Consider the following 22,999-nt stretch of genomic DNA (forward strand, 5'->3'; position numbering starts at 1 on the left):
ACGTGTTGTTAGTATGAGGAGATACTGTATCTGTCATGACTTTGGCAAAATAAAGAGTGTACGATTGCTGTCTTACGACAAAGGAGGAGGAGGGTAATACAGGTCTTACAGTGACTCATGCTTTTAAAGAAGCTCCTCTTTATTTTCCAAAGTAATGGACAAAAGTTGATTCAGTCAGGTCAGTGGTTTTCTGAGAAGGCAGAGTTGTATGATCAAGACTTTAAAAAACAGATAGGCGTGAAGCAGAAGACAATTCATGTAGTTAATAAGAAAACTGACGCAGTTTCTTCTCTAAAGAATTAAGAAATTTCTCCTTGTGAGAGTTAAAGGACTTTGCAGACTTTCTGAATAAACAACAAGTTTTTTTGGTATGACTTCCTTTTAAAAATTCCTCTTTGCTTTTATTTTATGCTTACCAAATACTCTCCTCTTGTTTAGTCGTCACTTTGCTTTGGGCACCTTGGTCTGTAGTTGTAAAAAAGGGTTATAATGGTGGTCTTAATGAGGAAGTATTTTTTGCAAAGAAATCACTTCTTCACTACAGCTTTTCTGTTTTGTTTCTGTTTTGTCATGAAGAAGCTGAACAATTTCCTGCCAGCAGCTTGGCCCTTAGAATATTTACAGAGCTCTGCTTAGAAAAAGAGCAGGTGAGCTACAGCCATGGATCAAAAGAAGGTGTAAATGGTGTTTTAACCAAAAGAACCCCAAAGTATGGGAAATGTTTTAATTTTCAAGTATTGTGAAGTAAACCAAACTGTGTGGATAAGATGAACATTAAAACCTCTCTTTACTAGTCCTTAGCCTTCAAAGACATGTTATGATCTTCATCGCAAGGTACTAATTACAGTGTGGTAAGTTATGAGAAGAGGTTTTGAGTTTTTTGTTGTTAAAGGTTGGACCAGTAATTTAAAAAATGGCTCAGCAAAAACTAATAAATAATATTATATAAATATAAATAATATTCAATATAATATGTAAAAAAATACAAATATTATTCAGTGCCCGGTTGGATGGGGCCTTGAGCAGCCTGATCTAGTGGGAGGTGTCCCTGCCCATGGCAGTGGGGTTGGAATTAGGTGATCTTTAAGGTCCCTTCAAACTCAAACCATTCTATGATTCTGTATTTACTCTGGAGAAGTTCTAGGGGATAGCCAGTTACTGGACTGTTCTACAGGTTCATATTCAAGATCTTGAACAGTGGATATATATAAATCACATTTCAGTAGTTAGTTCCAACTTATTGTCTGTACCATGAAAATCGATCATAAAAAAGAGGCAAATATAATTTATGTGCATTGCCACTTTTGAACTGAGGGGTCTGGCTTGTGTTGGAGACTTTCCAACTGATGGAAAGAGCTGTGCTAATTCCGAACATAAACATAGCTTCTCCAGCTGTGTTCTCCACTGCTCTACCAGAGCCTTGTGAAGGAGGCAGCCAAGAAAACATGTGTGGCTTAGCTTCACTTGCTGAAGGTGCAGTTTTATGGCAGGGCTGAGCCAGTTGAAGTGCAGGCTGATGCTTACGGTGTAAGAGTTTGACCCCAGCCTGTACTTTCCTATCTACCACTGGCAGCATTTGTCATCTGACTTCCTGCAGGCAGTGGTTGCAGGGAGATAAAATAATGTTTAAAAGTAAAACACGTATAGATATGTGTTTTTGTAGGGATCATTTCCCACTGGCGTAAGTTTCTAAGCTTGATCATATCTGGATAGGTGAATGCCAGCACCAGCGGGAGGAGAGCAGTGGAAATGTGTAGCTGAAAGGCAGAACAGGGATTTCTCCTTCAGTTATTCTGTGCCAGAAGATTCGCAGTTGATTGCTTCAGCCCAGGTTTGAGTGCTTGAGGTCAGGGCATGAGTTGCTGTAGTCAGTAACCTCTGCCAGAGGGCAGGGACAGGTGGGGCAGAGGACCAGCACCTCTGATCTGTGTTTCTCTGCAGGTCATCACACCAAGCCCTGATTTTCATAACTGTAAGAAGAGACCAAAAAGTCAGAAAGCCGTGCCCTATACAAAGCTGTGCCATCTGAGATACCAAGCTGTTATAACAATGGAGAATCAGGTGTTTTTTACCTCGTGTTGGGGATTGCTGAGGATTTTGAGGGAGTTTTTGAAATGTGGCGATGCTGCATTTCCACAGTACACGTACTTACCTCTGCATTGCAGCTGGGGCGTGAGGTCTGTGAGCTTTCACACTCAGGTAGCCACATGTGCATGCACACAGAATACACAGTTGGGCAACATTGTTTAAGGAGAAGAGAGCAGTGGAAGATAATTTGACCAAAAGCATTACCAGTGGTTGAATATACTGGGAAGCGAGGTGGAACACCTTTGGAAGGGCTTCCCTGAGATAAGCCGCCCCTTTCAAATTCAGAAAGTACTAAGCGGTGTTTGTAATTGCAGGCTGTCACTTTCACGCTTACCTTTTTAAATAACTTTTATTACATAGAAAGTACCAAGCATGTCATTATTAGAGATCTGTGAACTAAGTATAATTATACAGACTGTAAATGTGTTTTATTGAAGCTGGTCTGTCCTGCAGCAGGATTAATCTCTGTGGCCAGTGTTCTAAAAGCAGCTGATGGAGGTAAACGTTACATGTGTCTTTGCCAGCTTGGCTAAATATCACCAGCTATCTTGACCCTTTTTAACGATAAATGAGCTGTAATTAGATTTCTGTACTGGATAATTTTAAACAAGGGCTATTAGAAGAAGCAGTAATTGTTATGAAGAAACTGCACAATACGCATATTGTTATGAAATGCTGGATCTCTCCGAGTGATTTAATACTTGTCTACCGGAGTCAGGGTAGCAGATTGGACAGAAATGTGCTTTGATGTAGCAATTCCCATTATTCTTATTATGTATGAGAAAACAGAGGCAGTAATGAAGCTTGGGTTGAGTTGGCGGGGGGCAGGTGGTGCTTCTGAGATTTGCTTTGTACCAACATTGTGAACTTTTAAAAAATAAATTAAAAGAAGAGGGGAAAATAAATTGATTATTATCCTTTACATTTCTACAAAACTTTAAAAATAAAACTAAGAACTATTTTTGTCTGCAATAATATTTTTTATAAAAGTAAAGTAATTTAAAATTTTGATCAGAAATTGCTTTTACGTACAGCTGGTTTCTTTAGGAGGGAGGTGAACATCAAGAATAGAAAACTTGTTAATTTCAGTAGAATTTTAGCCACTTTATTAGTAATCTTTGCTTCCTGCCTATTGCAGAATGTGAAAATTGAAGCCAACTGGGGAGAGCAAATATTACCCACAGGATTTAATTTGCTTGGTGTTGTTACCAAAAGCCATCAAGTGTTTTTTGGGAAGCAGAGATAAAGTACTTAAGTAGTAAAATCTTAAGTTTTCAAATTAAGAGGTGTATTTATTTCACCAGTTTGTTTTGAACAAATAAAACACAAGTTCATTTAGCTTCTGAGGTATTTGTGGTTTTGTTGGCAGAAATATTCAAGCTTTTATGTACAGAGCACAGAAATCACTACAAACGTTTAGATGTTTTCCGAAGTTCACATAGCATTAATTGATTGTTATATATTTGAGTGTTTGTTGACATCCTAACCACCCTAAAAAGTGGAAGTTTTTTCAAATTAATATTTTAACTCCTTGTTTTCTTACAACATCTGTTTGATTATGGGCTTGCATTTTTTTCTTTTTTATTCTTCACAAAGCCTTATCATTAGTTCATCCACTTCCGTTCTGCTTATGACAAAAAATCACTAATTTAATGAATTTTTTAACTTAGTCCCTTTGATCTTCTATACTTGAAAGAACACTTTTTGGAGAAAAATAATTACGACTCATCTTTTATCCTACTGGTATTGGTGGCTGGAAAAGTAATAAATAAATTACTAAGTGTCTTGCACCAAGGAAAGGGGAATGGCTTTAAATTATAAGGGGGAAGATTTGGACTAGATATTAGGAAGAAATTCTTCACGATGGGGGTGGTGAGGCACCGGCACAGGTTGGCCAGAGAAGTTGTGGATGGAGCAGCCATCCCTGGAGGTGTTCAAGGCCAGGTTGGATGGGGCTTTAAGCAACCCAGTCTAGTGGGATGTGTCCCTGCCCATGGCAGGGTATTTGGAACTGGATGACCTTTAAGGTCCCTTCCAACCAAAACCATTCTATGATTCTATGAATTATACTGTTGATTGAATACGCCTTAATTAAGTAGTGCTCACACAATATCTGTCATACAGAGGTGTACACCTGGATAAGTGGTTATATGCATCACCAACTCTTCTTTGCAGAATAGTCACCTACTGCTGGCTACTATAGTAAATAAACAAATTGGTAAGGTTACTTCTGCAATTGCAACCATTTCTGTTCAAATTACTGCTGAGTTTCTGATTCCTTACGGATCAAAGAAGTATTGCTTAAATACTTAAATAAAAGTAAAGGTCACTTAACTGAAGTAAAATTTGCTTTATAGTTCTGAGGAGCTCTGCAGTTCTTGGTGCATCTTGTTGGTAACCCCTGACATTCTTCCCTTCCCCCTTGACCACTGCTGTCATCATGTGGAAGAGTCCTGTTGTGAGCAGTTGGGTTATATTTTCGGGTTAGATGGAGTGTAAATCATAATTCTTATTTTCTTAGGCCTTTTTCTGAGATGCTGACAAATTTGGATAAAACTGTGTAAAGAGAGTAGTAAAACCTTCTTCCACCACTGTCTGTGGTCAGTGAGGCATTCTGGTTTCCTGTTTTTGTTTGTGGCACCTTGTGAAAAGGGCATTAGAATCAGATTTCTTAGAAGTAATTTCAGAATTCAAGCTCACATCTTTATGCCCTGGTAACCACAACTATTTTAACGGAGAATGTTAATGGACTAATAAAAATTGCTCACTCTTACAAGAACTGATTAAAAAATTAAAGGCAAATATTACCATTATTTATTTTTCTTTTTTTTTAAAGGTTGTCAAGAGCTTTTCTAGGCCATATGACAAGGAGACTTCATCTGCAGTTAAAATGTGCTCTAGTACTAACTCTTTAGTGAGATCTACTCTACAAAGTTTTTTTATGGATATAAGAAGTATCTGAAGCAGGCTACAGGAAAGCTGGGAAGGGACTGGTTACAAAGGCTTGTAGTGATAGGAGTAGAAGCGATGGGTATAAACTGGAGAGGGGCAGGTTTAGACTAGAAATAAGGAGGAATTTCTTCACTGTGGGAGTGGTGAGGCACTGGCACAGGTTGCCCAGGGAAGCTGTGGCTGCCCCATCCCAGGAGGTGTTCAAGGCCAGGTTGGATGGGGCCTTGGGCAGCCTGATGTGGTGGGAGGTGTCCCTGCCCATGGCAGGGGTGTTGGAACTGGGTGATCTTTAAAGGTCCTCCCAAACCAAGCTATCCTCTGATTCTCTGATTTTTAATTCCCATTCTGATCTTCAGTCATTTAATATCAGGAATATGCAAGGGGTTATATCGTGGCAGTAGTGCTCAAGTGCTTGATACTGAACTGTACTCTTAAGTCCCTGCGCAGCACCAACAACCACACTATTAGGGAGGCAGGGCCATAGCCAAGAGAATTATTTTTTCCAGTTTCAGCTTCTCCAAACCTTTTATAGAGGCAGTATGGAATCACGGAATCCTTTACGTTGGCATTGAACTTAAAAGTTCCTTTCCAACCACAAACCTAACACTGCCAAGTCTATCACTAAATCATGTCCCTAAGCACCACATCTACACATCTTTTAAATACCTCCAGGGATGGAGACTCCACAGCTTCCCTGGGGACCCTGTTTCAATGCTTGACAACCCTTTCAGTGAAGAAATTTTTCCTGATATCCAGTCTAAACCTCCCCTTGCACAACTTGAGACCCTTTCCTCTTGTCCTATCATTTGTTACTTGGGAGAAGAGACCAACACTTGCCTCGCCACAACCTCCTTTCAGGCAGTTTTAGAGAGTGGTAAGGTCTCCCCTCAACCTTCTCTTCTCCAGACTAAACAACCCCAGTTCCCTCAGCTGCTCATGAGTCTTGTGGTCAGTAAAATCAGTTCAGACAACAGGAGGCATTTCTTTGGCCCTAGGCTCTCCACCTATGGTGTTCCTCAGCTAATGGCTCTCAGCTGTAAGCTTGACTTCTCTAGCTTGGCCTAGCGGCAGACGACTCTCCTGTGCTCAGGGATATGGAGGGATTCCTCATGGCCAAGGGCATGGGATATGGATGCTAGTTTAATGGCTCGAACAGTGCAGCAGAAAAGCAAGGGGAGGCGAAAAGATGGCCTGGCTGCACCTAGAGTTGTAAGCCGCTTGTTTTGCAGTCACCCCTGGCTGTTGTGGTCACTGGTTCTGCTTGCCAGTGGTGGTATCCAAGCATGCTAGTTGTAACATTAAGGTTTCACTAAATTCTTAGCCCGTTAGTATCCACAGCTGCTGATAAAACACCATTTGCCTGCTTTGTAGGCTAATAAGTTGCAAATAATCAGTTTTCAGCATCTCTATATTTAAAGTAGGCTGCCTCAGAGTGCCTTCTGCTAACTAACCACAACTTCCCTCGAAAGTTACATGCCACAGGAAGGATGAAACTGCTAAGTCTGGCTTATTAGAGGGTGGAACACAGCTCTACTTGTGCATGGTATAAGACAATGTATACTTTTCTGGAGGGGATAGATTAACCACAAATGTTCCTGCCTGCAGAACAGGTGCAAAACTTGCTTTTTTAGTTTAGCCCTTTGCCAACATCTGTTACAACTGAGGAAAAGAAAAGAGGAAGAGGAGAAACTCATATTTTTGCAATGAGGAAAAATGAATGCAAGTTTTTGGAAGGAAATCCAGGCTATGTCTTGACCTTTCTTTGTTTTAGGAAGATGTTAATGACAGCACTTTGCTAAGGGCTTAAATAGGGGATGAAGGTAGAAGATTTTAAAGTTATATTATTTTCTAGTTTAACTGCAAAGCCAGAGTTGAGTTTCGTGCTGCTTTCTTATCTGATTTAATCAAAGTTTTGACCAGATTTGTTAGCTGTAGAAGGATGTGAGTTGAAAGGAGCCTCTGTAGATCGTCTTGTCCAACCCTAGCAGTTCCAATTTAATCAGGGCTGTGTCCAGTTAAATTTTGAATATTTCTGAGGACAGATTTCACAGGCTTTCTGTGCAGTCTGTCCCAGTGCCTGAGTAACCTCATGGTGAAAAAATGCTTCCTAATGTTTATTTATTCCTCACTGCAACTTGTGCCCATTACTACGTGTTGCCATCTTTTCTGTACTCTGTTGAAGGCAGCATAACATCTCTCAGGCATCTCTCCCCAGGCTGAACCATCTCAGCTCTCTCACCCTCTCCTCCAGTAGCATGTGCTGCAGCTCTTCCACCATTTCTAGTGGCCTTTTGCTGTATTTGTTCCAACATGCCAGTATCTTTCATGTACTGGGGGCCCCAAAAGTGAGTACAGGACTCCCATGTATGATCTCATAAATACTGAATAGATGGGAAAGGTCATTTCCCTTGATGTTCAGTCCAGTACATGTTTGGCCATTAGGTTACGCTACTGACTGCTCTTGAACTTGTTGTACACCAGGAGCCCAAATCTTTTTTACCAAGCCCCTTTCTAACCAGGCAGTGCCAGCCTGCGCTGTTGTGTGGGGTTATCCTATCTCAGATGCAGGACTTCCATTTCGCTTGAACTACGTGAGGTTCCTGTAAGCCTATTTTTCCAGCCCATTGAGGTCCTGTTCTTGTTGATTTAATGAATCTGGGCAAGATTATCCAAATTTGGCTGTCACGGGGCAATATCTTAATTTTGAGACTTACCTGTGTGCTACTGCAGTAGGAAAAGTAGATCAATATGCTGTTGATCTCCCTGTGTTTGGAATTACCCTCTCATCTTCTACCGCAGCTGGACTTCCATTCTTTCTTGCACTTGCCTTCTTTCCTTCCTTTATAAATTGGATGAAGTAGTGAACATCTTTGATCTGGCTGTTCACAGGAGAAGAGACTAGATGACTTGAAGGAAGGGCATTTGATATAGGTCTGTAAAACCACAAGTAACGTGAACAGGGTAAATGGCGGGTCACCATGTTCACTCGTTCCTAGTGTGAGAAGCAAGGGGACTTCAAGTGAAACTAACAGGTGTCACAAGCAAAAGAAAATGACTCCAGACACCACGGGCAGTCAGGCTGTGGAACTTCTTGCTGCAAGATGCTGCAGGCGCAGACATTTTATTTGAGTTCAAAAAGGGACCAGACAGACTGATGGAAGAAAAATTGATAGCGGGCTGTCATGTGCAACGATGAGCCATCTGCCTCAGGAAATCTGCAATTAGACATTGCAGGAAGCCAAGAGGGTATTCTGAGGGGGAGAAAAATTGAGGAAATGTGTCTGAGCATTTACTACACAAACAGCAATTCTCTCTGTTTTTCTTCAGAAAAGGGTTGCGGCTTGACCAAGTCTATTTTGTACCAGAGCCTTAGTCTGCAGGCTGCTGCCTAGCCGAGACTACATTAGGAAATAGTTATTTCAGATTAATTTCATGTTTTTCTAGTGATTCTTAGTGTCCATTGACCTTGTCCATATTGAGTCAGCACAGTGGGATATTGCTAAGATACAAACCTGAGGTTGTCCTGCTCTGTACCACAGATCTGGAGATAGAAGAGACAGACCATGTCACTGCTTTTCAGTTCCTCCAAAACTGGTCATATAAGGCAAAGCTTCTCTTCTCCTTCTCTTCAGCTGCACCTTATTTATTTTTCTTACATTGCAGGCTGTCTGATGGTTTTCTTGGAGTCTATTCATTCCTTGCTTACCTGAAAGCTTTTGAATTTCGGAATGTTTAAAGCAACAATATCTGTTGAGAAAACCTAAAGCCCTCCATTTTCCCCTTTATACTGTGAGCTTGCTGGTTTAAGGGGAGTAATTAACCACCTTCAGGAACTCTGTTATTTGCGGTCGTGTGTTTACCACTTCGGACAGTTGCTGTTACTGCCCTTTGCTAGGAAATGACCAGGTTGCTTATGGGTTTCTCATTGCTTTCAAGGCCAAAGCCATAAGAGTCAGGCAGTGATGCCTTGGGAAATACCTGCCCTTTTCTGCTGGGACTTTAAGCCAAAGGAGTTTGTGTTCTTTATCTCTGTGTTTTGACAATATCTTTGACCCCAGGGTGGCTGAGAGAACCCATCTGAGCATTTGCAGTAGTAGTCCTTAGTTTTGTGTTCTTCATGAAAGCAGAGGTGAAGGCACTAAATGTGCTTTTGCTGAAAAAGCGTGTCTGTTTTGGGGTTTTCCACATGTTGTACCTGTTCTTGGTCACATGTTCAACAGCAGTTGTCTATACAAATTTCTTTTCTGGACTGGGAGAGAAACTACCAAAATGTACTGTTTGACCCCCATCATCATTTATTTTTCTATAGACTCTGTCACATTCCCTACCAGAAAAGACCTGAGAGACGTCCACAGTGAACATATTTGGAGTCCTCTTAGCAACTACCCGAGCCCTACGCTCCAAAATGTTGAGTTAAAATATATTCCGTTGCTTTGCCATGAACATGGGTTTTAAAATTCTGACTGGAGTTCAGCCTCCACCTAGAGACACAGTTTCTCCAAAGAACTTCAGTCTGGCCCTCATAATGAGCAAGCCATATGAACCTCCTGCTACTTTTCAGCTGTTTTACTTGTATGTGAAAAGGGTGAGCGAGCTGTAGATCTGTATGACCATTTCCCAGCCTTTCACATAAAAGAGGGCATTTCCTAAAATGCAGCAAAAGCTTTTGCCAAAGGAAAAACTAGTTTTCTTTTTCGAAGGTCTTATTGCATCAGCTGCATGTTAGGATCGAGGGAACATTAAGGTTGGAAAAGATCTCAAAGATCACGTCCAACCATCAGCCCAACACCACCCTGCCTACTAAACCATGTCCCGAAGGGCCACGTTGTTGCATGGCGTGGCATGCTCATGTCTTTTAAGACAGACACATCTGTTACATACTCGGTTTTGGAGAGGAACACCAGGTATGGTTTTTTACTGCCTTTATTCATGTCTGTGCATCATGCAAGAGGAGAAGGACCTATGGTTTGCCACTACAGGTAACTGTTACCATAAAAGTCCTCCAAGTAACCGTACTAGGGGAGGAGTGCCCGCAGGATGAATGGATAAGGACATCTTGAAGAGCACCAGTTGTTTGCGAACATCTGTAATGTTTCAATATTACTGCTCTCACTTGGTGTCTTGCAGCAGCTTGTTACCATCTCTCTGCTGACAGCTATCAGCCCCAACAGCACAGCTGGTAGAAGAAATAGGACAGGTGCTCTCTGAACTTCAGTGTGGTGTCCCAGGGCAACTGAAATCACCACCATTACTTGTGGCAGTTTCAAATAAGCTTACAGCAAGAAGCTCCTTGTTGATACAAGAGTGCATGAGCTGTGAGTGTGTACTGACAGGTAGTGAGGGGAAGCAGTGGCATCAGCTGCCACAGCTATAAATTGTCACTATCTGTGCATCTGTGCCTTTAGGACTCTTGTCAGGGAGCTGAGCTTATCTTAGCTTTTAAAGGTTTTTATTTTATTGGTTCCTTTAGCATTTAAGATATATTAAAATAAGGAGTAAAAAATAACGTTTCTGAAAACTGTATCTAACCAGGACCAATGCTCTAAGGCCTATCAGAGCAAAAGCATTATTTTGATGTCAAGTTAGTTGTTTGAGAATGTTGGTGTCATTTAGAAACAAAATCTAGGTTTGAAAATAACAGAATTGCTAATGTGAGAAAATGGGGACAGAGGTTTTTCAATACAGATCTTCACTTTGTTTCCTCTTCAGAGGGAATCAATATCTGCATTATGTGGTGCTGAAATACATACTTGAGTTACATTTTGCAGACAAATATGAAAAAGACTTGTTGGCTTTAAGGTTTTATAATCACAGTTGTATGAAATGCATACCAATAATTAAAAAAATCCAGACATTAGCGGAATAAAACAAGCTTGTGCTGGTATGATGTTAATAATACGTATATTTTATTTTTACAGCTTCTGAATGGTCTGTCTGTGGTTTTATCAGGTTATCATTTGCTTAGTCCAATAGGAAAAAATTCTTAAATAATATTTTAAAATAGTTTATTAAAAAGCTGACAAGAACTTAACTGCTATAGCAAACAGAGTTAAGTAAATCTTCTCCTGTTAAAAATTACTTTTCTTATTCCATTTTCCTGTAGTTGCATAGTGTCTTTTGTAGTTAGAAACTCAATTTTGATAATCTAAGTGGTAGGAAATATAGGGTCTTTTGCATTTTCTTTCCCATAAGAAAGTCATTGTTATTTCATGTTTTCTTACTGCTTTTCGGGTAGGACTCATCCATGTTTGCAGGTTGGCAGAGGTCAACGCATGAAAAAGGAAGGAATTACAAGGATGACAAATGTAACTATGTTTGTTTGACTTCCACTACAACCTCTATGCCAGAGAGATACAGCTGCAATAAATAACATTTATTCTGACATCTGGCATAGTGTTTACCAATAATTACTAAGCACTCTTTAATTTTCCCTTCCCATCACAATGTCATGGTGCAATTGCCGAGTTGTGTTGGCAGGTGAAGGCATATTAATAAGAGAGAAGACAAAAGAAAAGACATGGGGGCCAGAAATAACGTAGGGAAGGAAACTGACACATGACGGAAGGGCACGACAGCAGGAACCCAGGGCTTGCATCCTGGATACTCAACTGGTATTGAGCCGATTCCAGCAGGATGTGTTGTAAGTCATTTGGTCTCTTTGCTGGCCTAATGTCAGTGTGCCCAAAGGAATTCCGGATGTGCTGTATGAAGGCATGATGAGACAGCTTGTTCTTTTCCAGCCAGTCCTACTGTTCTCATTTATTGATCACTCAGGCAAACAGCGCTTCAAAAGAGGTGGCCATATCACACCATCAGAATTAACAAGTTAACTTTACTTTTTGGTAGCTTCAGCTGTGAACATTTATAGAAGGTTTGTCTTGTGTCCTTGTCACACTTCAACAAAAGTTCTGAAGAAGCCTGTATCACTGCTTTTTTAACTGAAATGATGCAGTTTTCACGTTACAGTCTCTTGCTTCAGCTAACTTTTTGTGTTTATAAATAACTTATATACAACTAGAGTAGAGACTTTTTACAATATACACTAGAAAGGAAAGTTCTCTTAAGAAAAGGAGTAAGGAGATAATACACCTTGCAAAGATAAATTGTTTAACATATGGGAGATATTCAATCTTTGGGAGAACCAAACAATTCATTAACTTTTCATCTATGACATTTGACAATATCATCTATGTGAATTGTCCAATAAGGCTTTCATGCTCCAAATACTACAACATGCATTTCATGTCCAAAGGGCTATAAACTAAGCTCTTGTGATAGTCAAATATGCATAGGAATTGTGCATTTTATCTCAAAAGTTTGATTTGAAAGAGGGCAGATTTAGATTAGATATTAGGAAAAGATTTTTTTTTTACTGTGAAGATAGCAAGGCACTGGAACTGGTTGCCTAGAGAAATCATGAATGCCTCATCCTTGGAGGTGTTCAAGACCAAGCTGGATGAGGCTTTCAGCAAAAGTGGAAGGCGTCCCAGCACATTACAGGGGGCTTGGAACTGGATGATCTTTAAGATCCCTTTAACCCAAGTAATTTCATTATTTCCTTTGCTTATGTGACTTGGCTAACAAAACCATCACTGTAATTTGAGCTCACCTAAAGGTCTTGCAATTTTCAGGTGTTCCAGTTGTAGTCAGTCTGAATTGTAAGCTATTTTAGTCTAATCCTTTCTCAGACACTCAGATAAACTGTGAATCAAGTCTTTCCTTCGAGTTAATAACATCCAAGCATATGTATGTGCAGTATGGAATCTGAACATTCACAGTGGTGCATACTTCCTGGAAAAAATAATGAGATCTGTCACAATGACACAGCTAGGAAATTATAATGCTGATTTTTCCTGCTGTCCTATGACAGTTCTTTCTCAGTCCAACATTACTCCTTGATTTCCTGACATCCTGAGAAACAGAATCTTACTTAAGCTTCTGTACAGGGACCACTAAGAGTTTTTCGCTGTGGACCCTGGATTTTTAAGCTTGTTTCCCTGCAGCATTCTACAGACTTTGTTTCTCAGGTAACTTTCCATTGGAAGATTTTGCAAGTACCATCATTTGTGTTTCTCCCACATCACGCGAGCTTTCTTCGTGATGTGACCTGGCAGCACTTGAAATGGATGCGCTTACTTGTCGCCTTAGTATTTTCATTACAGTTCTCTTGTATCCTTTGCATGCAAAGAAATAGATGAAAGGATCTAGGCAGCAGTTAAAATTCATCAGAAACACAGTATAGTGGAGTGACTTCTGGAAAATTTTAGTTTCAGTGCATGAGGGTTCATTCTGAAGCTTCTTAATCATGTGTTGTATGATTGCAACATGGTAGGGGGTAAAGCAGATGATGAACACTACAATTACAAATATGATTGTATTGATGGCTTTTTTGTTTATCCCTGATTTTTCAGTCAGTGGGTTTTCCTTGGCTGTTTGAAAAAGTTTGCAGCTAATTTGAGAGTAACAAAACAGTATAATCCCCAGGGGAATAAGGTACCCTACTAAGCAGGCAGCAAGCAGTATAAATGGTAAATGTGCTATTTTTTCAAAGTTTGGATATTCCATACACGTAGTCCTTTCTTTTTCTTCCTGTGACATGGGTTGTATAAGTAATGGGAAAGTTTGACTGAACACAAGAAACCAAATAAAGATACAAATGCCCTTGGCATATTTAATCCTTCTGATCTTGTATCGGAAGGGGTGGACAACAGCAAAAAACCTGTCAATGCTCAAACATGTCATGAAGTTTACACCTGCATAGGTGTTGATATAGAACAAGAGAGCAGTTATTCGACATAATGCTTCTCCAAATGGCCAGTGAAATCCCTGGGCATAATAGGCGATCCTTGTAGGAAGGGCGATACAGAACAGAAGATCAGAGAAGACAAGATTTGTTGAATAGAGGGTGGTGGAGTTGATCTTCTTTCTGTTTTTAAAAATGACAGTGAGGGCAACGGCGTTTCCAAGCACCCCGAGGATTAAGATGGAGCTGTAGAAGACAGACAGTAGTATCCGTGCTGTATCTTTGTGCTCATATAAGTCACAAGTGGAACTGTTCTTCTGGGAAGCTGTGAAAGTGTCCATTTCTGTAACCACGGTTGTTGCAGGAAGCTCAGTAGACCTAACATGAAAAAAAACCAACAAAAGGGAACATTTTTTAATAAATGTAGATAAACTTCTGCATTACAGCAGCCAACCTCTGTTGCAAAAAGCAAGATTGTAAAAAACTGAAATGAAACTTCTTTGTGGTGAAATACTTTTCAAGCCTCCACCTGAAAACAAACAAAAAGATGGTTGGTTGTTTTTTTTTTTCCTTTCTGATTTGATCCCAGTCTCTTATCTCCTGAAAAAAACCCAAAAAACAGACGGGGCAAAATAGTAAATGAGGGATGTTGTGTATTTGGAAAGTGAAATGTATAGATGGCTAGGAGGTGGGAAACTGCTTACTTAATCTGAGAAGAAAAAGGAATCTGAACAAACTACATGATAAAGGATCTTACGAAATTCCCAAGCGTCAGACAAGCAGAGAACATCTTTTAAATGTGTTCCAGTTCATTTTTAGGGAGGTTTTCCTTCTAACAATTCACTTTGTGATGGTCTAACTTGTTTAAAGGAACAGATTTTTTTTCAGCGTTCTTATCATATTGGCATTATAATGATTCAGCTTGTTTAATACTGATTTTAAGAATAGGCTTTTTGAATCTATTTAAAATATTGTTACCTACATCAGTTCTTAAGATTCCTACTTTAGTCACTCTTCAGTAGTGCTGCAAAAGAGAGATCACCCAGCTGAAATATTTTACACGTCATCCATTTAGTAGATGTTAAAAATCGTTTTAACCTGTGCAGTCACAAGTAGCGTGGAAGAGCTGCGAAGTGGCAGCGATTCAGGGGACTTGAAGGTATAAAAAATGATCCAGCAGAATTTCAGGATTGGAAAGGACCCCTTCCTGTTGATGTAACTTCCAGTGCCGTGTGTTTCTTAAGTGTGTTGTTACCTGACAGTTGCATCGCTTAAGCTTAAATGTCAGAAAGGATGAGGCATCTAAAGTTACTCCTCCAGCATCTGTTCTGCAGTGATACCTCTTAGAGGTATTCCTGTGGATTAAAGCAGCACTCAAAACAGGGGTGTTTCTGTGTTACTGCAGAATAGTACCTGGAGAGAAAAGCTGTTGTAACCTGAGTTTTAAGTCTGTCTGGTACCTTTAATTAAAATATGTGGGTTATTTCTGAGGATCTGCCTTTCAACACACAATATTTACAGACAACTGTAGCCTGTTATACCTTAAAAATCTTTCTGGAAAATGCCTCTCAGTTTTAATGGTTTTAAGCTACACATTTTAGAAAGTATTAAATGTGAAAGCATTAAGTGTTTAGTATCTTATTTTACGTTTTGAGGAGCTTGTCCTACATATTTCAGGTTGCTCAGAGTTAATGTACCTGCAACACATCCTGTATTATAAGCCAGCCTGATCAGACTTCTGCTCAGGTTAGCAAGGTGCACAAGGTTTTCTGCAAACAGTAAACCTGCAGATAGTGGATGATGTGTATTAAAATACATAACCAAATTACGTTACATATGTTTATGGAAGATATTTAGCATCCAGATAGTATCAAGACTATATTTGCTTGTGTTGCACCGGCAGTGCGAAAGACAGGTGAGTGATTTCTGACTGATATATGTACAGTGTTCTGTATAATGTTTTTTCTTGAACAGTGATGTTTACCTATCAGGAAATAAATGAGCAAAGCATACTATTGCAATAAGATATCTCTAAACAGCAGAGGGGTTGGAATTACATGATCTTTAAGGTCACTTCCAACCCAAACCATTGTATGATTTTATGATTCTTAGATATCCATGAAGTACATGGCACGTGCCAGGAGGTGGGAATACTGCGTTCAGGGTTGGTAGTTAAATCCAAAGTGAGAATTCTGTGGTTTGATGAAGGAAGTTAAACTCATAAATAGCAACTCCAGCTGTAGTGCAGATTTAAGAATACCTGTAACTTTATATTCATTAATTCCGCATTGTTCACAGTATCTTCATAGAGTCATAGAATGGTTTGGGTTGGAAGGGACCTGAAAGATAATCAAGATCCACCCCTCCACCCGCGCCCCCTCCCATCGGCGCGGACACTTTCCACTAGATCAGGCTGCCCAAAGCCTCATTTGACCTGGTCTTGAACACCTCCAGGGATGGGGCATCCACGACTTCCCTGGGCAACCTGTGCCAGTGCCTCACCGCCCTCACAGGAGAAAATTTCTTCCTAATATCTGATCTGAATCAGCCCTCTTTGAGCTTGGTGTTAGTGTGTTTGATGATTGATTAATACAGTAGTTATTACCCTGAGGATAGTTCTGGTATACTTTCCTCCTGTTTCATCTTTTCCCTTGTAGAAGCATGTAGGAGGTCTCTTGTTTTACGTAAGCATGACAGGCTACTCTTTTCATTGTAGGTTTGTGTAGGCACCTGGGTAAGAGTCAGTGAGGTATTTTGTTTCGTTTCTCTTATTTAAATGCTTTTGATAACTTGTTCATACTCCCAGCATGACACCTATCTTCTACTCATCTCTTCCTTGAAGTTTGAATAAAATAATATCTTAAACATATGTAAGAAAGATTAATGATAAACAGTTCTATTGCAGTAGCCAGCTATAGTATATTAACTACATGATTTTATTTTCACTGTAAATTTGTAACAGTTTTGCTTCGTAAATAATGTGCATAGTTGTCACATCCATTCATTTATCTTTCTATAAATGTTTTTAAAATGTAGAACAGCTCTTACACAAACGCGTTTACCTACAGTTCAGGAAAAATTCCATCATTTGAGTGAATTATTTTTTGTTTACATTAAGAATAGAATTTCATAAAACGTGTGTTACCTAATTTTGTGCTATGAAGTCACATCTTTGGTGTAATAATTAGATCTAGACCTTGTTGTTGCTCAAAATAGGGTGGTCAACCTTGCATAAACCCAGGGCTGTATTGAGAAGGAGTCCTAGCTGAGAGAGTTTGTGTCTCTCCGAGGTGTTAGTGTGGGTAGACATGAGGAACAGTTCCGTGACAGGGCAAACTGGCCGCAAACAGATGAGAAGACGGCTGGAGTACCACAGCTTGTGAGTCTTCCAGGGCAGCATGGACATCAGCTAAGCTGTGCTCCTTCATAGACAATATCAGCAGGCTCTTCTGCCCACTGTGGTTGTTAGCCCTGAGTGAGGACAGTGTTCTTTTTGATCCTCTGTTTTCCACCAAATATTTTGACTGTTAATGTAGGGAGCCCATTGTATAACACTCTGCATGCCTATTAATATTTTCTCTGTATGTATTAGATACACATGGTCATTTTTGAGCCATCACCATGTTGTCTAGGTGCTATATTGCCTGAATATAGTTCATTTTTTAAAAAAAAAAGAATATCTTGATATTGTATCTGGTTTGGAGCCCAAGCAGATGATAAAATTGCTACCATCTGACAACTTAGTGTGTCCCCTGAGCTGCCAACTTCTTTGTACATCTGAGCTTGTATTATTTGTCAATGAACTCCATTCAGCTCAACAGGTGTTTCACATCCTCTTGTCAATCTTGAATAGGGCTGCATTAAAAAAAAAAAAAGTACTTTCTTCCTAAAAAGACTATTAAGTAAGACAAGACTTCTTATTTTTTTTAATCCTCTTCCTTGTGTCAGGTTGTTCTTTATTTCTTGGCAGCAATCCTTAGTGATCATCTTGTTTTACATACAGAGCACGTGATATCCTCCACAGAATGTATCTCAAAAAACAACAACAGTCCCATTTTCTGTACTTTTTGTGTGTTTTGCACACTTGAAGCAAAAATGGAGAATGTTACCTCCACGTCTATCATTGGAGCTACCCTATACAATCACTACCAAACTATTGGCTCCTCTAGGTTGTTGGATTAAATACCCTTTCTCAGTGGCTTTCTGAATTTATTAATTATTCTGTTTTGACTTATATACTTAAAAAAAAGAGATAACATTAATCTACCTTGCCAATTTAATAATTGTAGAAAACTGCTACATTTTTTTGGCATAGAGGTACATGCAGAATTTTAATGCATAAAGTATTTAAAATTCCTGTCTTTATGTCAATATTGTGCAGAAGGTTCTTCAGGTTTTTACGTTTTCAGGGTCTGCAGGCACACAATACTCAGTGACACAGAGCACTTACTCATTTAATGTGACCTTCTGTATAAACCAGGTGACATTATTATTTTAGTTATTTGTGTATTTTTTAGTTTAAAAATTATTTTCTAAAATGCTCTTTGGTCTTCATTTGGAGAAATGAAGAGAAAGAGAATTAACCATTTGTACTGTAGTTTTTGGTCAGTTAACCTCCCTGTTAAGAAATGTGGGTGTCTCTTATTTAAATTTCTCTAAAATTAATTTGCAGTTGCTGGGTTTGACCCTTTCCGCTTTATACAGTCGCATCGGTTTGGCAATTCAAGGTGAACTTTCGAATGTCTCACCACAAAGCAAAGTGATCTTGTGACATCTGTTCTAACCCCAGCTTAGTAACACACAGGAGATCATACCTGGAATCATAATCACCGCTCGTCCCTGCTTTTCCTGTTCAGTTGATTAGGTATCCGAGATAGAGCTGTGTAGCATTGCACTGGCAACTTGTGATGTTAGTTCACTGTCATCCTGGAGTGCTCCTCAGATTCACTATATCCTAGGATACCTCCAGTCTAGGGCCATGGCCGTTGCTTTCTACTTGGGAGGACCTTATGCCTGGGAGAGTTTAAAATTAATTTTAATATTATACCCAGGCTTGGAGCCAGTGCACGTTGTTCTTTATTGTTTCCACATTTGCTGGTTTTAAGGCTTAGTGTTCTATTTGCGTTCTGACCATCAATGGGGAAAAAAAGTGCAGGTGCCTTCCTAAGCCAATTTTTAATCTCATCAAAGGTAAAAAGTTGGTTTAGGAGATTGATCTGTGAAAATATTTGACTGACATTATTTATTTGTTGTACATTTATACTGCAGCACACGAGAGCCCAGCTCAGAGTAGGGTCCCTGCTGCCAAAGGTGTTTCATGAACAGAATAGTGGCTCCAGTCTGGAAGTACCACGTAATCCAAAGCCCCGGTTCATAGAGATGTTCATGTATGATAAGCTTTATATACAGCATTGTAATGTTACATACCTTCAACTATTAACAAGGACAAACTTAAGCTACGAGCCAGTAAGTCAGTGTTGCAACCTTAGTTTACGTGGGTTTGGATTATATGCACTGATACAAAACTCCCTCTGTGTGATAAATGAGTTTTCTTCTTGTTCTAATCTCCTGCTTTTGTTGAAGGAGCACCTTCTGTCTTTTCAGCAGAGCAAGGAGCATGCAGAAAGCTTTAACTGTGTATTTTAATCTTATGTGTGATTTGTCTGTCTCTCTTTATAATTTTCATTCTTAGCAGATTAATCCCTGGTCCATCTGTCCAGTAGCTAATTTAAGAGGGATACTAATTAAATTCCTGGAAAGGCACGGCAGATCATTAGAAAGATCTCTCCTGCCTCTATACATAGTATGGTTTAGTCACTTTGAGATGGACAATATTTCTTCAGCTAACAGCGTTGGGGAATAAGGTTGCCTATGTATGCATAAAGAGTATAAATTATATAAAGGTATCAGCTGGGAAAGAGACTTCTCTTTTCCTGCAGTGCCTGACCTGAGAGTTTACTGTGCTTACAGTTCTCTGTAGACATAAGTCTTACAGACTTTAAAGAAATGGAAATAGGCCGTGCTGTGGTTATGTAGGTTTATTTTTTCCCTTGATCTCTAAAATTAATTGTTTTCTGGTGATCAGTCATATTTACTGTTTGGATTTCTAACTTACCATAGAAGTGATCTTCATTGTAGAGTGTTTTCTTTGAGAAAGAGGCTTGATCGAGCAAAGTTAAGTATGTTAAGAAGTGTGCATGCTAAGTGGCGTAGTAGAACTCTTTGTTAATAAGGAAAGAACGTATATTTAAGGTACATATACCAAGTTGTATGTATTGGCAGCTTGGGAGCTACATGTGGTTCAATAAAAGCTGAGGCAAGAGACAAGTGTGTCCTAAAGCTTTCTGTTTCTTTCTGATACACTCCTAGTGTATTAGGTTTAATTTACCTTTTTTTCAAAAGCTGTGAGACTTTTAGTGTCCTAAATGACAACGAGCTGGCCTAATGACCTGAAGACTAAATCCTCAGATGCAACCCATAGCTAGTGTTGGTGGGATAGTTTCCAGGGTAATGCTTTTATTCTTCCTTGGTTTAAAGCCAAATTTCTTGGAGTACTAAAGCCAAATTTGTAAGCCACATGTCAGAGAATCCCAAGTATGCATTTTGTGAATAAAATTGTCTTAATGATGGCTACGAAGAATTATAATATTCTTTAAGTGCTTAACAGAATTTCAGATTCACACTCTGTAGGATCTTTATGGTCCTGCTTTTATCTGTTACCATAGATTTTGCAAAGTTATGTGATGGTTATGTTTGGCACTCATAAATAACAGAAGCTGCAGTAAGCGAAATGGAAATAAAGAAGTTGAGTTGAAATGCTGCATAACTAGTTAAAGAAAAAGTGGAAGTCTTGAAGTGTACATGTCTCACTCTTATCTGTGGCATCTCTCTTTACAAATGTCATCTGTCCTATGAAAAGTGTGAGAACTATCTAACATAAATCATCTCTGCCAAAAACACATGTTAGTGTGAAGAGCTGTGCTGATGCCAAGATGGTTAACCTCCCTTCAGTTTACTTGCCTAAGTAAAATAAATATAAAAAGGAGAGAGCCTAAAATAAGGCAAATAAACAAAATAAAAACCTGTTCCACTCACAATTACTTTCCTGAAAGCAGAAGGAAAAAAGGGGTCAAATAACAATTTCTAAGTTTAGTACTAGAAAACATGCACATCTTTATATGATTTTTTTTCCCGTGGGGTGATGTGAATCCTGTACAGGTATAGTCCTTAATTTTAGGGAATACAACTTCAGAACTCTAGCTTAAATTTATTATTCATTACATATATGCATACTCCTCAATCTTTCAAACAGGAAGGGATGAGATTTGAACTCTTAAAGACGAATTGCCAGGTAAGTTTTCAGTTCCCTCACCTCTTCAGGAGGAGCCATGAAAATGTAAGACAGACCTCTTGTGCTTTGTGCTCAGAGGCGTGCATTCTGTCTCTGATTTTTAATCTAAATGATAGTTGAGTTATTGTCTGTTGAACAGTCTATCTTGTTTTGCCAGTATAATAGGAAAAATGGATCCTTTTTAATTGGGAAGATGTATAAAAACCATGCCACTTGTAATATTTCTTCAGCTTTATGGCATGAGGATCAGTATTGAGGAGTAAGATGTTTAGTGATTGCAGATCAGAAAAATATCATTCAAAAAAATTTGAAAGAAATGCGTGTCGGGAAGTAAAAGAGGAATTAGCTCATAAACATTTGAATTCTTGAAATATTCTGTTGCAATATTTAGCTGCGAGAATAGTGACTGAACCGTTCTTGAGCTGATAATAAAGGCTGTTTCATAGACAAGGAGCACATGTAATAGAGCAAGCTATGTATTCAAGACCATAGTACAGATTTTTCTTAAGGCTCTCTCTTATTAAAATATTCTGCGAGGTTCAGTGAATGATTTAAGAACTGCAATGCTTCCCTTACTATTTGTCCAGTAGTTATTTCTCAATTAGTATAATTTAAATTGCTACTGCTAAAAAATTTGTCTAAGCTTATGCAATATCAGATGTCTCCATGTGATTGTTGAAAGGCTGTATTATAAGAAAGGACTGGTAATAACTTTATGGTGTGGGTCAACAGATCCTTTAAATAAAAATTAACTGGCAGCATATTAATATGTGAACATAATGTATCACAGAATTTCTCCCACAAGCTTTGTCTCTCCCATCCAAAGATCATTGATCCTTCCTACCACATGAAAATAATCAGTATAATGCGAAAAAAAAAAAAAGAAATAATCTTTCTGGAATTGTTTGCTGTTGTTCAGCAAAAAAACCCAAAACAGCACAAACCCAAACATTAGAAGTTAATTAAAAGTAATTAAAATTAACTCTTTTCTGTACTTACATATCTGTAGCTCCTTGGATCCTCTGAGCAGCTAAGGGCATTAACAGGATGGCTTGACTGCGAAAGTTTACCCTTGCACATTGTTTTCAAGAGTGATTATGTGAGTCTCTTTTGTGGGAGGGGCAGTTTTTTTCAAGTGCTTAAAAAAAAACCCCGACCTTTTTTGTATGCTGGTCTTGATTTGCCGCCTACTGTTTTGTGGGATGTGAAAGTACCTATTTTTAATCCTTTTACAATTAGTCCGTTCAAAGAGAGTAATTAGAAACAACGCTCCCGCCTGAAGTTACACTTACTGACTTTCACAGAAGGGACTTTACCCAGGGGTTTACGTGTGTAATTGCTGACCAACTAAAATCCCTAAGAGAAAAACTTTGTTTATATTCCATTTGCATTTAAAAATAACTTAAATTTAGTTTGTAGCCAAGAGCTGTATGATCAACACATGCTTTGAAACTACTTCTTACTTGGTCAGATCTGACGCAGCACAAGAAAGCCTCGAAACTGAGGCATATGATTCTATATGGAGATGCTGTGTGAAAACAGACGTCTCGGCAGCCCGTGTACATTCCCAGCACTGGTTTAGGATCATAATGATAAGGCTTTACAGAAATGCCCTTTGCAAATATATGAGGGAGTTGAAGAACCGTGGTGATTTTGGAGATTAAGGAGGAGCTGTGGCTTTGTAAGCTGTTTATTGCATTTTGAAGATAGTAGTAGGAACAACAACAGCAACAACAACAATAATAATAATAATAATAATACATGTGTAAGGTAAATACATCAAAGAGAAAGAACTTTTAAAACACAAATCTGATTCTCCTAAAATGATATCAATAAGAATGGATGGTTAGGCAATAGGAAAGGAA

The 22,999-nt window shown here is 39.0% G+C and overlaps 2 protein-coding genes across 3 annotated transcripts in view; one reads left to right on the forward strand and one right to left on the reverse strand.

Moving 5' to 3' along the window:
• UBAC2 (UBA domain containing 2) overlaps positions 1 to 22,999 on the forward strand; it is a 105,387-nt gene that overhangs the window by 32,055 nt on the left and 50,333 nt on the right. The gene's annotated exons all lie outside the window — the stretch shown is intronic.
• Positions 1,084 to 22,416, reverse strand: LOC138732282 (G-protein coupled receptor 183-like). 2 transcript variants are annotated; one of them, XR_011339266.1, is made up of 3 exons: positions 22,134 to 22,416; positions 12,579 to 14,161; positions 1,084 to 1,099 (listed from the first exon to the last, which is right to left on the reverse strand). XR_011339266.1 is itself a non-coding variant. In XM_069878841.1 (2 exons), the coding sequence occupies exons 1-2, from the start codon at positions 22,172 to 22,174 to the stop codon at positions 13,048 to 13,050; spliced, it is 1,155 nt and encodes a 384-aa protein (XP_069734942.1). In that variant the 5' UTR covers positions 22,175 to 22,416; the 3' UTR covers positions 10,921 to 13,047. The 2 variants fall into 2 exon arrangements, 1 of the variants encoding a protein (XP_069734942.1); XM_069878841.1 differs by lacking the exon at positions 1,084 to 1,099 and having other exon boundaries at positions 10,921 to 14,161.

The sequence above is a fragment of the Phaenicophaeus curvirostris genome, chromosome 1, assembly GCF_032191515.1.
Source record: "Phaenicophaeus curvirostris isolate KB17595 chromosome 1, BPBGC_Pcur_1.0, whole genome shotgun sequence".
Classification (NCBI taxonomy): Eukaryota; Metazoa; Chordata; class Aves; order Cuculiformes; family Cuculidae; genus Phaenicophaeus; species Phaenicophaeus curvirostris.